Below are 16,888 nucleotides of genomic sequence, written 5' to 3'. Positions count from 1 at the left end.
AATCACCACGAACATCCGTTCGGCGGGGTGGGAAGTGGTGGGAGCATCGTTCCTAATCACAGAAAGACGCACACGGTGTATTTTGGGGCTGGATTTACAGAGCAAAGTGGGAATACACACAACACAGAAGTTGGCACCAAAAGAAAAGACGAGGTTTGATGTCTTACTGTGCGAACAGTCAGAAGGTTGGAAAAACAAATTTTACAGTAAATTTAAGAATCTTTTTGATCGTCAAGGGTGTTCAAAAAACCATGTGGTCAGCACAAAGTTCAAATACCCACTCTGTCCTTTACAAGAAAAGGGGAGACGCATTTTGATACACATACAGGAGAAAGTGAACGAGGAAATGAAAAAATTGTTAAAAGAAGGGCATATAGAACGACTAGACAAATGCACTAGTGATTGCTTTATAGCACCTATTGTAATAACAGTGAAAAAAGATGATTCCATAAAATTGGCGCTAGATGCAAAACCCATTAATAGACAGTTGTTTAAAAATAAGTATCAAATGCCAAATGTGGACGAATTGTTAGATGGTGTTAGCCAAATTGTCACAGCAAATACAAGCGGTAAACTGTATTTCTCAGTACTAGATTTGAAGTACGCGTACAGTCAACTTAAGTCAACTTGAAATATAACAAAAATTCATTATTACGACCCCAGTCTAGATACTAGGGTGAAATGTGATGCCAGTCACAGTGGGCTGGGCGCATCGCTAGAACAACAAAACGTTGAGAGGGAGTGGATACCAATCGCATTCGCTTCCAGATACCTAAACACACAAGAAAAAACATATTCCACAAATGAGCTCGAACTGCTTGCAGTTGTATGGTCGGTTGATCGATTTAAACACTACTTATTAAGTAAGGAATTCGGGATAGCTACAGATCACAAAGCGCTGGTTTCTGCTTTGGATGAAAACAAATCAAATTAAACGTACCAATCTAGATTAACTAGATGGGTTGACAGACTATTACCCTATCAATTTAAGGTTGTTCATCTGCCAGGGAAAGATATGGGTATAGTAGATTATCTTTCTCGAAATCCAAAGGGTGAACCTTGGCCGGAGTCAGTGTTGGATGAGAAATTTGTAGTTACATCAATTGAAAGTTTCCATAAAGCTCTCGACTGTTTAAACAGTCGACTAAATGATCAGGATAGGCTCGACCGGAACGAAAACTTTCTAGAATATTCTAGATTTGATCAAAATGCGTCGAATAAGAACACGTCATCTACCCGTTGCTATGGCAACCAAAACGGTCCAAAACGGACAAAGCACGACCGGAACGAAAGAAATGAAGATTCGCGTTCGTTTCAACGAGAAAAGCGTGAAAATCCAAAAATCAGTTTATCTCAAAATCGTCAGCGGATACAGTCGGTTCAATCATTAGAAAAAACCAGAAATTTTTTAAATCACAAATCAGGCAAAATGCACTCAGGCGAATTGGAAAAAAGCGGAAAAGAAAAAAAGATGGTCAGGATTCAGGAGCGAAATAACATCAATACATTGAGAGAAGAAGTAACAACAACGTTTCAAAGAACCAGGATGATACAAAGGACACCAAACAGATCAGACTTAGAGGAGTCGGACTTCGAACAAATACCACAGGCGAGGTGGTATTTGCCAAACACACAAGGCAGGGCAAGCCCAGGAAAAAGAGGACAATCAACTTCAACTGCTTCAACAGCCAGCCCAGGAAAAAGAGGACAATCAACTTCAACTGTTTCAACAGCTCAATCAAAATTAGTTTCATTCTGGGAACTGGTTGGTTCAGGAAGGAGTACAGAACCTACAGAACCCACATTACCAGCAATGGAGTTAGAGGCCATTTCGGGGATACAAAGCCCGAAACCACCAGGACTAATCACATCTGGAGACGAAGCGGAAGTGGGACAAATCGTCGAAGTCGACTTAACTCTGGATAGTGGCGACCGGGATTACTGTTCAGGAACAGAGACTTGTGAGATCACAGAACAACAGAAAATAAGACACAATTCAAGAAAATCCGAGTACAAACGGGGGGAACAGCTAATGGAGGCAGAAAACCCGCTTTCACTCGACAAATTATTTGACAAAAGTCTACTCGCGGAATTAGTATCAGAAGATACCTGGATGGATCGGCTCAGAAGAGTGGTGGAACGAAACGACAGACATGGATTCGAGCTCATGGGGCCCTACACCAATCCTCTGTGGCACCAGATGTCGGTGGTAGATGATTGCCTCCTGGTGAACAGTTGTTTGGCCGTGCCCGAAAAGTTGAGGCAAGCAGTGCTCCGACGACTTCACCAAGGTCATCCTGGACAGGAAGCAATGTTGGAGGTCTCAAACTACCTGTGGTGGCCGCATATGCACAAAGACATAGTCAATATGGCCGAAGAATGTAGAAGTTGTACTCGCTATGGTAAGAACGCTAAATACCTAATTCCAAAAATTTCGGCTAAACCACTCCCACTGTTGTCACAGCCAGGTCAAGAGCTACAATTAGATTATGCCGGCCCACTTGAAGACCATAAGGGGAAGAAGATATACTTATTGGTTGCTATTGATAGATACTCAAAATTTCCATCAGTCAAAGTAACGAAATCTACAGGGGTAAAATCAACAATAAAATTTCTCCGTACTTACATAGACACACATGGAATACCGGAATCAATTAAAACGGATCATTTTTCTGGGTTCAAAGGGAAAGCAATGAAAAAATTTTGCACCGAAAATAACCTCGCGCAAAAATTCTGTCCAGTCGGGGATCATCGAGGATGCGGTTTAGTTGAACGAACGATACAAACCATTAAAAGAAGATTGGGGGTAATGCTACTCGAAGAGAAAGTACAATCGATTAAATTATGCTTGAGCACAATAATTACGGACCTAAGATGGAATAAACAGAAATCAATAAAAGTGTCCCCGTTTGAAGCACACTTTGGTCGATTACCGAAAACGGAATTTAAGATTGTAAGGGATACATTTCTGATGGATTCTGATCGTTTAGATAAAGAACACTTGGAGAGATCTGCGCTAACAGCATCACAGTTGAAAAGGCGAATCGATCAGTCGAGGGAGAATGTTAAAATCATTCGGAAAGGACAGAACAGCAGGGATACAAGCCCTTTGTTTCGACACGACACGGCGACAGCGAAAGATAGGGCCAGAGCAAAGGAATTAAAACAACTTCTAGAGGCAAACGCTAGGTGGAATGCCACCAGACGGGACCTCTCAGACAGCGAACTACGCCGGGTCGTAGATGAAACCAGCACGATAAATCCCGAACTGAGGAAAGAACTCTTATACTCATGGGAACGTGGATTCATCGAGGACAAACAAACTACATTAAAGGAGAATTTGTCTGGAAGTTTCCTCCGGAAACACGAGCAAAGGAAAAGCGGAAAGGCCCTGACAATACCCTTGAAAACCAAGATATTATCAGAGACACCATCGACCATTAAAACGGCTGCTGGTGCAGTATACAGAAAGAGCGACATAGCGAGATCTAAACTGCCAGCACAGCCCAAAGCACATAATTCGGAGAAGAAGAGGAGCCCAACTGGGGAAGAACCGCGAAGTAAACAGCAGAAAACAGTAACACATCAGGAAGAGGAAGACAGCGATTCTGCTGAAGAACACGACGCGAAAGACCGGGGGACAATAGACGAAAACATAGAAGATAGTCAACTAAAGGAAAAGTTCCAAAACTCGCCGAGCATAGTTACATCAAAAGACACTAAGACCGGCGGAGGTCTTAACTTAGGAGGAAAAAGGGGAAAACCGAACAGAGCAGGACCGGTATTTCAGAACACAAAACCGACAAGAGGCAAAATACAAGAACCACGAACGACAAAAGCTACCAAAACAGTTACTAAGAAACGGGATACGAGCAATGAGGCAGTATACATAGAGTCGTCTGCACCGGAATAAGCTCCAACAAACAAAAAAATCACACAACAGACAAGTGAAAAGGAAATTCTGGACACATTCCAGAATCATAACATGACATCGCAAGAATGGGAGGAAATAACAAACCAGGTGTTGACCCGAGGAGTCCAAAAAGAAGCAGAAAAACTACTGTCACAACAAATGGACCCAGTAGATTACTCCACACCAGGATTTGCGGATGAATCGGAAAAAGAGGAAGATACCACGACAGTCAGACGGAGTAGCAGACAAACTAAAAACCAGGGACCGAAGAGATATGGCAGTCCCGTATCACACTCGATAAAACTGATCGATTGTGAGGACGATGTCACTGAGTTAAATTTGGCAGCACTTGAGGCCTACAGATTGCGATTAGCGAAGTTGAACCTAAACAACAAAGAAACTTCGGAAAACAACACGTTTGACAGGCTAGAGAGACACCTCTTCAAAAGAAAGTTTGGTGCTACATCGCTGGACGAGGCGGGATCATGGAACGTCGCAAGAAATAAGGAGGAAGTACTGAAGAAGATAACAAAGGAAAACTAAAGAAAAAGAGAACTTTTTCAGTAAACTTTGAATCAACTCGTATTATTTATAAAATTTCATAAAGTACGATATAAAATTTTGTTGTCGCCAGGGGAATGTGGTACCGTGTAGTACTGCTACCACAGTAACCTTGGAGAATAGTGCTATTAATTATTCTGTTATGTATTGTGATTATTTTTCAAGGCCATTCATGCAGGCCAAACGCAATAGTCATTTCGGACGTTGCTGTTCTAGGAGACACATGAAAAGATAGTCATGATCTCTAATCTAAAACCAAGAGAAGTTATCCGTTTAAATTAAACGTTTTACTCATTCGGTTTTATAATAACTTGCATTAAACTATTAGTTATCACAGCCATGAAAAACTTAACAACCAACAATAAATCACTAAAATTTCTATTCAGAGATGTTCAACATTTGTGCGCTCCAGAATTAAGCATAACTTGTGCGACCCAGGTGTAAGCAAAAAATCGTTCTTTCAACGAACCCAAATTCTAGTTAGTAAGCCGAAAAAACACAAGCTGAAATCTTTAAGGCCGAAAAATTTTCCAAGCAAAAAAAATAAGAAAATTTACGAAGTCAAGGCTAGTAGAATTACAAATTTCAGGAGTAATTACAATGAAAACTGCATACAGCAAAAACATTATAAGATGCAACTTAGCCCACAAAACATACGCAGACATATAATAAGCCAACAACTTCTTTGAAACGAAATATTTCAACAAGTCCTGATCAGATTCGAACCTACGACCTTTGCTGTCCCAGGCTGATCCTCTACTTCCAGACTAAATGTACTGGAGACGCATAAAAAATTGAATTCAATATGAACCAAGATACTAAGTGATTCTGTTAAACGATCTGTTTAGCCGAAAAAAGGTTAAGTTCCGATTTGATTAAGCTTGCTAATCGAAAGTGTAACAAAAAACCATCTGTCGCGCATTGAAAGGTGGATTAGCAAGTTGGAGAAAATACAATGAGAATAATTAAACTTAACAGAAACTCAATTTATGGACAAAACCACAATAGAAACTCAAAGAATCGATAACAGCCAACAGTTTTGTCTTATTCTATAAAAAGTAAATTTTGCCAACTGGACTAAGGGATAACTTCCCAACATACTTCTCTGGCTTGTGTTGAGACCCAGCAAGGGAAAGACCGATTTCCAATATCCGACGAAAAGAATTTTAGTAGCTCGGTTTCCTGCATCGAACTCTAATGCGCCCCTTTCTCTTGCCCTTCCTGTTTTTATCCGACTTCAGACCCGACTCGCACGATGTTTGCTGATAATTAAACTCAAGATAACCGATATGCAAACAGACAAGATCTATAGGATGACCGGAATATAATCATTCACTTAACGAGATTTGTGGGTCTGCGAGTAGCCTATTTCATTGCCTCTCGCAATTCAAATATACGGTAGCCTCTTATCAAATTAATACGTTCTTACTAAAGCATTACTAATTTCAGTTTCCCTCACGCACTGGCTCACTCCAACAGTCACTATTATCGGAGATCAAAACGACTTAAAATTACAGGCCTAGTTGCTTTTCAAGTTCTATTATGTTCTGCATCTTGTTGGCTCTCCGGTTCCTTAGCCCCCCGTTCGGTTCGTTATCTTTAATTACACTTAGTTTTGGTTAAAATCAAGCCATTCACCATCAGCCCTGGCATCCTCTTAATTTACTTCTCTGCACATGTTCTAAAACTTCATCCCTCCTTTGTCAACACTGACATGTGCCAAATTTGGTTTCTTTTATTAAGTGCATCACACTTAGTAGATACAGGTATGCGTTAGGTGTTACAGTTTGACCCAAGCAAACAAATTTCATACGATCCTATTCAACTAATACCTGGCCTCCGTGAACTCTAGCCCCCGGGTTCAAGTCAAACTCTAAACCGAGCTATGTTTACTCAGTGAGCCTCCCAAAGTTTATTTTGATTAGCACGTGAATGTTTCCGTTTCCTGGGGCCGGCAAGTATATATTCATGGGCTATAGTCGTATTTTATGCACTCAAAATCCAAATTACATCTAATTCCAATTACAACGTTTTAGCTCAGAAGTTCATGCCATTGCCTCACCGGATGTTCCCTCGGGTCAAAAAACTACCTCCCGGAAGCACATTAAATATCCTCTTCCTTCGTCTAGTTAGGTTCCTTACTTCCCGTTCCCTGCTTATATATAAACTAGCCGATCTGCGAGTGCTTTTCTACGTTCAGGTCGTACTTCTATCACAAGCGCATTCGCCAAGCTAAGTTCAACTCAATTTTTACCAAGTCCATTTTAATTAATTCCACTTTTTCCACAGTATAGACGAAAAACACGATATCATTTTAGGCCTCAATACAGATCATTAATCCACCCTTGTTCCCACTCAATGATCGAATTCTATTTCCACTAGTTATTTCTAAAGGATAGGCGTTCTAACATTACCTGGTTTCGATAAAAAAAAACCGGAACTTAGGGGTGGGTTCATTTACTTAGGGCCTACATCCGAAGTGGGGGTGGGGGTCCAAAAAGTTTGCGGTTCCATCCTTAAGCATCCATTGCTTAGGTCTGCCGCATGCTTAAAGTAGAGCCCAATAATGCCGTTAGTTATCAAGATCTGTTGGGACGACGTGCACTTCCGGGAACCGTTATCACTTGCCCCCATGGCGTCTGGGTTGTCCTGTTTTTTTCCGGATGGGGGTCCAACAATTTTGGCATAAGAGGACCAATTCTTCCAAACTTGATCTTGTCTAAGCCTGACTCATTGTTTACCTTATCTTATCGAATAATCATCTTAACTACACGTACTTGCGTTTCAATTCGTAATATTGTGCGCAAACTTTAAAATGTTTGATGAAATTTTCCGCTTATACCAAAATTGTAGTTTTTCATGAGGCCAGATCTGAAGGGCTTAAAGCCATGCTCCATGATTCATCCCCAAAACGATGTAAGGCATTCCGTCGTAGGGCTTTATCTTATCCCTCAGTAGCCAAATCCTCTACCGCTTCGGGAAGGTAACTTTGCAGGATGAAAACGCTATATCCATACTTCAAGATCCGCACGAAACTGAATTGCAAACTTTTAACAACAGGAAACAGTATATGACTTACGATGGGTAGCACCCCGTTACTTACGAAGCATAGACCAGTCATTAATTTGACGTCCTATGAGTCAGTCACCCTCGACAGTGCCGTCATAGTTCAACGTTATTCCTCGATTGCTATTTATTAACGCGTAAACCCCATAAATTTACCCAAAAGCCGAGTTACTCAAGCATGAACCGAACCAGTTGTCCTGTTACCAGTCAAGTTTAATTTTTAGTTACCCTTTTTTAATCCCATCAAACCCTCTTAAAAAGGGAAATCGTTGATACGGATTTGCATGGTCTCGCCCAGCTATTTGAAGTTCATTCCTACGACTACCGTGTCAACCAAGACCGCGCCAGATAGCTATATGTAGCGCAAAATAAACACGGTCGGAGAGGCCATTTAGTTCTACTACCGTGCCCATACCGAGGGGACCTCATCAGGGTGAAGGGCGTTCGGCTGTTGTCAAGCGGAATGAGACAGCAAGCTTTGTAGGTAAATATAGGATTATTAATTCTACATAAATGGAATTCACTTAAAACTCATTTCATGAGTGTTTTTGCGAGGTCGTAATTAAACATTTAAGATTTTTTAAAAAATTGTCATGAAAAGAAATATTCTATTTTCCAGAAAAACATAAATTTTGTCATAATACGTAGATGAGTTCAAAAATTTCCTATTTTTATGAACAATTTTAATTTCCATTTTTATCTAAATAGACAGCCTGCTAAACTTTCAAACCGGACATCCATCAACATGGAAAGTGACACTAATGGCACCCGATATAAGCCGAAAAAAAAACTTCATGAACCCTCGACCATGGAACAAATTGTCACGAAACAGCACAACAGTTGTTTGCCATCGGAGAGAACTGTAAAAAAAATTGTAATCATTTTGTTGTTAGTGTCAGCCTTGTGTCTGTGAACCAATTCTAATTCACACCGGTCTTTTCACGGTGCGTCTAAAAGGTTCTGTTTTCAGCAAGCGTGAATTTGAATTCGGGTTTACACGCAATCAGAACAGATTTAGCCGCTGGGTAAATTCAAAAAGATATTTTCACACCAATCAAAGTTTTCATGTTTTTTTTTAGCAAAAAGGTACCCAAGGTTCAACGCTATAATGAAATCTGCTCTTTTTTAATGTTCTTGTTTGAAATAACTTTCATGCATTCGATTTTGTAAAAGGCTAATTATCTTTCAGATTATTCACAACACAGTTTACAAAAAAAAAACTATTCTATCAGAACTGAACAAAGCACTAACTGAACAAAGCACTAGTTATGAAATTTTTATTTCCTTCGCCTCGTCAAACCTGATGATCCAATCTGACAAAAAATGTGGCTTGTAGCGTTTCAGTAGAGGCCCCATTTGCGAAACCCATTAATTCTGCTCGTCGAGACTTTTATCAAGCAGATTACAAGACATATAAACCGGTTGGTTGATCTTGCATATGTTCTGAACACGATTGCTCTCGCGCGTTTCAAATGTTGACATAAAAATTTCAATTGAACGGCCAAAACTAAAAACTTAACCCTTTTCGGCAAATTCCAACGTCCTGATAAGTTAAGAAGCCATTATTCCATAAAGTTTCCCACGCTGATTTACAAATTCAGATGTTAAGCAAAGATTGATTCTTTCGTCGTTTTTTATATCACACTGAGTTTTAAAAACATTATGAAATTCGACAGAGGAACCCGACTTCATGAGTAGTCTGGGACTTAGAAGGGAACCATAAGTAAAAAATGGGAAACAAAAATGTGAGTTATGTGGAATCAGAACTGTTAATTTTACGGGAAAAAGTAGCAAAACAGGATTGAAAAATAAAAGATCTTAAATTGAAAAAAAATTATTTATACAAAAAGCTCTGCGCAACATGAAATGAAAGATTAACTACAAATCACTACTTTCGTTTACGGAATCCAACTTTCGATTAAAGGGAAGTACATGATGTAACGGATATCAAAAAAATTTTCAAGGCATATCTGCCGCATTTCTCTTGGGGGACATGTACATGGGGAATAACGGAAAAAATATATGCCAACAATCAATTACTTTGACGAAAAGCAAGAAATTTACAAGACCAGGAGATCTGAAAAATCAGAAAAACAACCTAAGCAGGCATGGCATAAACATAACGGAACGGCTTACTGAACAAGAGGCAGTGATTAAGAAAGCATATAACGATGTGGACTTGATAACTACTACTCATAATTGCATTGTATCAGTGCTCGTTCATAACAAAAACGACGAGTCGAAACTTAGATAAATCGGATTGACGCAGTTGAAGCATTGCACATGATTGATGCTGTTAAACGAAAATAAAAGAGTAAACGCCGACAATCGCAATGACAACAACAAGGGGAATCCGCTGCAAACAAAAAACCGTCTTTTTGATCGGATATGCAACCAAAAAAAAGATCCACCATTTACCTCTGGCAGCAAAACGAACGCAACGCAAAAAAAAATGAGGACATTAAGAATGAAATAGAACATATTCGCACTTTAAAAGCAGTTCTCCGGTAAAATTAAAAAGAAAAAAATTACCATATATTACAATAAAGCGGAGTTCTTTATGTTTCTGAACTGTTCACTTTTTTAAATACCTTCTATCATTACATTTAAATATTCCGTTCTTCCGAACGACCAACATAAGGATATCGCCATTTTAAATGGCTATTGTGTTGTCAAAAAATTGAAGCTCCCGTTTTTGTCGATGATTCTTCTTCGAAAAGTCAAAAACCTGTGCACTAACACTACCCGGTAAAACAACTACAGGTGCATATGAATTGTCAACACTTTGCAGCAAAAACGGGTACCAAAACTAAAAGAATCTAAAGCTTAGTGCGGTATTGAACCCCTCAAACAAACCTCATAGCAGAAGTGAGCGAGACTGTTCCATTCAAATGGCGGCAGCAATTAACGGTTAAACCAGCGTTCGCTTTAACTAAGAACATTAGCCAGGGGCAAAGTCAGGACAAGCTATTGGTCTGATTGTCGGACACGGTTTATGCTAACGGATAATTAAATGTCTCTGCTCCCCGAATACGAGACTTTATGAACACAAATATTTTTGTTAGCAGTGTTTTTATTCGATTATCTTCTTCTCTAACTAATAGGCCACATTATTTCCCAAATACCACAGCAAGCATGCGAACACAATCCATCACAACACTATCCTCGAAAAGATAATGAGCGACACGAAAAAACCCTCGATGAATGAAATGGCCTTCAAAATAGTCAATTCAGAAAAAAAGTAGACGGCCTGCCATTGGTGACTAACACTACTTAGCATGACACTTTGAAAGGAATGAAAAACACCGACAAATACTTGTGCTTTATCAGATATTCATACTCAAACCATAAATTACTCGAAACTAAATACGATTCACAAATTCTCAGCATGTTCGAACCTTATTTTTTCCGCTTTCCAGGTACCAAACCCCCCCCCCCAAAAATCCGATTCTTTTTGAGGTTAACAGAAGCGATTGTGATGAACGCGATGAAAGCAACTCTGTAAACAACAACATGATTTGTGAATAATGCAGTTATTCTGTGCTTAACGATTAGGAGCCCAAGTCCGCAGTTGAGACTTTCATGGCACTGGTCTCAGTTTGGATTCGGCTGCTGCTGCCACCACTTCGCCACTGTTGCCGTTGTTCTTCTTCATCTTCGGGTCTTCAATTGAGCGCAGGAACACCAGACGCGTCTAAACACGCAATTTATTGCAGCAAAATTACAATAGGTGACAATTTTGAGAAATATGCATGTAATAAAGTTGAGAAGTATACTGCCTAATATGTTCATTTGATTTTCAGTCAACAGTACATGCTACTTAGATAGTTTTCGTATATCAATTATTCTGCCAGATTAATTATTATTCAAACTTTCAAATTTTACGCTCCTTTTGCCATCAGTTGGCTCAGAAATACATTATAAATACAACTTGTAATATATCGCCGATTTTATTCAGCCTCCAAAAATGACAGAAACTTTCACACTTAAACTAGTCTACTTTTCCTATTTTAAGATAACATTTCTGGTGGTGAAGAAACTGACGTCTGCTTACCTTTGGGCAGGGGAGGCAAGGACCGAATGCCTCCAATAGCAGAGGGTCTTCCACCACTGATCTCCTGTACTCCTCGTAAGACAGCCTACCGTCCTTGTCAAAGTCCTAATCACAGTTATACTGAGAGATATACTCAAACTAAAAGGCTCACAAGAAAGCCGTTTTAAATTTGAAATACAAATCACCCATAACATCAATTAGACAATTAACAATTAAAATCAAGCCAGATGAAAATTTAACAAGGACAACATGTGCCACCAACTTCGATGGGATTTTTAAAAAGAAGCAAAATCCAGTTTATTCAGGGAAAGTAGGCCCGGCCAGTCCGCCCAGGGGGTGGGGCAATAAAAAAAGGTTCAAAGCATGAGTGGGAAACATAACATTCCATAGCTAAACCATAAACTGACACGCCATAATTTCACAAATGGTATTGAAATTGATTGATATTTATATGTTGATAAAAATCACTAACTAATAAGCAACCATCAAACCAGTTGTCAGCTTAATATATACTTTAAATTCAACAAGTGAAGTGGTCGTTTTGAACAGAAAGAGTCAGAGATTTCAACAGGACAACACTTACCATCTTTTTGAGCATGAGGTCCACCAAATCCTTTACGCCCTCGTCCGGATCCTCCTCGGTGGGTTGTTTGACCAGACAGTGCTTCAGCATAGAGTGGATGTCCTCTCTGCTGATTACACTCTCGGTAGCATTCACAGCTGACATGGAGTACACGTCGAAACAGACTACAAATACAACACACAAACAAAAATAAACAAACAACAGAACTATGTCAACACATATGCATTTAGTTACAATTAAGGCCAAATTAGTGCAACATCTGTGATCTTCAGCAACTTAATCAACAAAAATGGTGCTTTTGACAATTTAACCTGAAATAATGATGTCAGAATGAACAGTTTTAGATTCAGTAAAAACGAAAAACATAAACTGGTTTCATCCAACTAGTTTTGCCCTTTCAAAGCATAACTAAGTACAAGCGAGAAAATATACTTTAAGTCCACTGTTCTTCGTGGATTATTTGTTTCTCCGTATGATCAAAAAAAATTTAAAATCGTTCAATAGCATTTGGCCTTTAACAGATAGCCGAAAAATTGGTATAAGCTTAGCCGAAGAATGGGAATAAGTTTTAACGAGGTATGATAGCGGGGGCTTGATTAGGAAGATGCTAATTTACACTTAGCTTGCTCCTCCAGAGATCCCTTGAGGTAGATGGACATCCCTTTCACCCACTCTTCTTTGCTGATCAGTGAGTCATTGTCTCGATCAAATGCCTTAAACGCTGAAACACATCAAGCATTCAAAGCTCCGCCGAAAACTGAAGCAAGTTCAGCCGGAGAGGAAATAATGTAACAGGCGAACATTCAAAACACGATATAGGCATGTAGCACACATTTCCTCAACTGCATTTACATTTGGCACAAGTGGTAACAATTGTCGCTTGGTTGATTCTGTATTATTGTAAAAAAAAGTAACACTTGGCAATATCCGTGAACTTAATAAAAATATCAGTCAGGAAATGAACATTCCAGGATTATTCGCATTTTTTATCCTATTTACGTGTCGACATGAGTTCAAAATTCATTCCGACGTAAGAATGAGCAAACTTGGACAATTAACCTCCAAGGGATGTGTTCACCGAAAAGAATATTGCCAACAAATTACAAAAACTTCAAAAATTGGTAGGAAATATGAGGATGTAAGAAAAAGTGCTTACTTCGATCCATTAGCATGTCATCGGTCATCTCAAACATGTTGTGAAGAACATCCCTAAACCGCATTCTATCCATTTTCTCTGCATCACGAGAACACTTCGAAAACAACTTCAGAAGATTCTCGACTTCACATTTCGAGACTATAACAAATTTCGAATAAAATTTGGATAACTGTGTCAAACACGATTAAACGTACTGTAACAAATGTACGATTCGACTCACATCGAACAGAAGCATCTTTCAGCAACTTGTCAGCTATTTGGGATATGTTCAATTTGTTTTGAATATTTTCTGGCATATCATCTAAAATACAAAAAATCTCGCATGTACTGAAATTGTCCATTGCGATCACAGAGATCAAAGTTTAAAAGAAAGTCAAGGATTTCAAGAACCACAAAGGAAACATATCGATATTCCAAGAAAACTCAGCAGTACAGGCTCTGAACAAATTTTCAGAGCAAATCATAATATTACTGGAATACTACTGTCGAAATGCGAGCAGAACTTCTTTATCCGAGCAAGCGCACTAGTAAACAGACTTCCGAAGAGTGTGAAACTCAGTGACAGAATCGGACTGAAAAAAAAAAGAATACTACATCAACTATGGCGACATTTTGAACCAAACTATAATGAACTAATCTCAGAAAGAGGACTCGCCTGTTTGCATTCACATACGTCAGGGTGGGGAGGAAGCGACCACTGCATAATTGAATTGAGAGATAATAGATCATTCAAACACACAATGAAACTCCTAACTCCTAAAATGATACTCCTAAAATCAGCAGTACGAAACTGCCCTATCGAGGTTTTAACCCGAAAAAGATTTTAATGGAATAAGTCCCGAGTGCAATAAGAAGTTCACGTACAGGTCAAAAGATGTGGAATGTGGATGCTGTTTGAACTGGTATCACGTAAAATGCGGTGATATATCAGATGATGAGTATCGAATTATAGGTGAAACCGTCTGGTACTGTAGAAAATGCATCGCGATAAGGGATAAAAATAAGTCAGAACAGCAAGTTAAGTTATTTCTCCGTTATGTTGACAATATAGTGCGAACAGTGAAGGGTGATCCTGAAAAGGTGCTACGAGCAGCAAACTTGCTACATCCAAATTTACAGTTCACAATAGAGACACCAAAGACAAATTGTGACACAATAGAGACAACAAAACCAAAAGAGATACAAAACTTGTTAACGATGCCCAACAGTCGATTTTTGTTGTCCTTGAGCCCCTTCTTGTCGCTCCTTGCACTGCTTGCCGGATCAGTCTTCTTCTCTAATCCCGAGACCCTTCCGGATTGAGCGCAAATTAGTATTAACGTGTTTAATTACTCAAATATCCATTCAGTACAAGCACCACAAACGGGCCACAAATTTGACCGTAACGATCCTGACTGATATAAATGCCTGTAACAACATTATTTCTAACAACAACAAACGGGAGGGTCGGATCACATCTCGTCTGGGAATATGATTTCTGCAGATTTTTTTTTTACTGTTTTTGGTTTTTTCGATTATTTTTTAAATGTTTTTCTTAGGTACTATACTACTTTTTGTTTGTTTTCCTGTATATCTTTAAGTGTTTTTGGTCACAAACCTCTCAGGAAACGACGGGACGGCCAATCCCCCCACCCTTCCTGGTAGTTGAATTTTCGGTCTTAACTAGTTTAAAAAGCTATTCACGGGAGTCCGGAAGGCTTCCGCGTTCCGAATTACCCTTCCACCCCGGTGGTTAGGGCCTTGTTTTGAGCATCCGCTCGGCGCGGAGTGCTCGTTAACGGTTCTGCCGGTCATGATGTTAAAAAAGAATAACACCCAGGAGCGCCATAAAAACATCTATGTAACATTCGCCCGGAAGTACATATCGACTGTTTCCGGCTTCGATCAGAACGCTCTAATTAACTGAATTACATGCAAAAATAGTGAGCTCATGGCTGGGTCTTAGTATCCCCAGAGCACGAGGTCACTCCTAAAAACAGGGCTACTACTTATTTATTATATTACTATTGTTTTTGTTCAGTAGATAAAAATCATCATCTCCATCGAAGATGGATCAACCCTTTCCCTTAACTCCTGGCTTCTCATTATCTGAAAACGAACTTAGATGTTAATTGAATTCAACTCAGGGCATATCCAGGAAGCTAAAAGTTTATAAAATACGGTTTGAGTTTTCCTCCCGAGACCCCTCCGGATTCTGGAATCCGGGGAAATAACGTCCTTATTTCTTTCAGCAAGGCTGGACACGCCGTCCCAACACCCTTCCTCGTTCTCGGGATTCGCGTTGTAACGATTGTAGCGGCACAATCGTTACAACTCGGAATGGTCTTCATAAAGCTTTCTCCAATCTCGATGAGTATCACACAATTTCCGTTTACTGCTTTTGTCTACGAATTCTATTGTTCTTCTCTGTCTGAGACTAAATGTTGTTGTTGTGTTTTCGCTGTTTCAGCTGGTGCGAAATTTCGACGTTGTCACGTGTCTTTCTTTTTGAACGAATTTTTATAAATTAACATGAAACTCCAAATTAACCCTTCCCCGTTTATCAAAATGAACGATTTCTTCTTAAATTTTTTCATTTGGCTCGTCACACTACTGTTAACTTGGTTACTGTTAGTAAATGCCAAGGTTTATTAAATGCAGAATTGATAAAAATCAAGCAGACTCGATAAAAAGAAAAAATTTTTATATCACCCAATTGCATCACCCAACTTGTTAAAACCGTTAATCTTCTCACTCCGATGTCACAATAAAATTTCGAATTCTGACCCTGCATTTTCGTACATTCTGGTTGAATGTCACAATTAGCAATAATATTCACGACGAGGAAAAAGAAAACTTGTATGCCCTCTTAAAAATCCTCCTTTTCCAGTGAACTGAAATCAAAAGTGGTGTACAGACTTGAATGTTGTGGGTGCAAATCCATCTATGTTGTTCAGACGACCCAATATCTCACCACAAGGATTGAGGAACACCGAAAAGAGGATAACCCAGTTGGACAGCACATAAGGCAGTGTAGTAGTGAGAGTGGTAAGTCGGAGTTTAATCGGAAGATAGTTGACCAGGCGTCCAGCAACTTTAAGTTACTTACATTAAAGGCGCTGCACATTAGGAATGAGACCGGCAATTAACACGCGCGACGAGTTTAGAAGTAGGGAGCTGACACTAAGGCTATAGTTCCAGTATCAAAAATTCTGGCTTAAACAAAAACTATTGAAATAACTTACATGCTAGCATGAAATTAGCGACAAAACGATATTGTAAAAACAAAAAAGGTGAAAACTCTCGGAAATTTATGACTCAATGAATTAAATTGTTACATAATAATCGTTACAAAAATTGAGTAATATTTGTCAATTTGTGATTGATTGAACTTTTTAAATTTTGAAATAATGATGTGTATGACACTTTTTATGATCTTTGACCATTTTGTACAGATGGTTTAGATTTTTAAAACCTGAAGATGTACAAAAATGTGCGAAAAAGTTTTAATGCATTCTCAAGAAACTACTGCATATTAGGAAACTTAGGCCAGGGATCAATACGCGGGATGAGTTC

General features: G+C 39.2%; 2 protein-coding genes across 2 annotated transcripts in view; one reads left to right on the top strand and one right to left on the bottom strand.

The window, feature by feature from the left end:
* Positions 1–16,888, top strand: part of LOC134855216 (large ribosomal subunit protein eL33-like) — a 425,061-nt gene that overhangs the window by 190,163 nt on the left and 218,010 nt on the right. The gene's annotated exons all lie outside the window — the stretch shown is intronic.
* On the bottom strand, positions 10,985–13,631 carry LOC134855359 (calaxin-like). The gene is made up of 6 exons (XM_063871861.1): positions 13,554–13,631; positions 13,334–13,471; positions 12,794–12,898; positions 12,178–12,341; positions 11,595–11,699; positions 10,985–11,234 (listed from the first exon to the last, which is right to left on the bottom strand). The coding sequence occupies exons 1-6, from the start codon at positions 13,627–13,629 to the stop codon at positions 11,121–11,123; spliced, it is 702 nt and encodes a 233-aa protein (XP_063727931.1). The 5' UTR covers positions 13,630–13,631; the 3' UTR covers positions 10,985–11,120.

This window comes from Symsagittifera roscoffensis, chromosome 10 (genome assembly GCF_963678635.1).
Source record: "Symsagittifera roscoffensis chromosome 10, txSymRosc1.1, whole genome shotgun sequence".
Taxonomy (NCBI): domain Eukaryota; kingdom Metazoa; phylum Xenacoelomorpha; order Acoela; family Convolutidae; genus Symsagittifera; species Symsagittifera roscoffensis.
The sequence above is the reverse complement of the archived record's forward strand: the minus strand, read 5'-3'. Positions and strand labels throughout refer to the sequence as shown.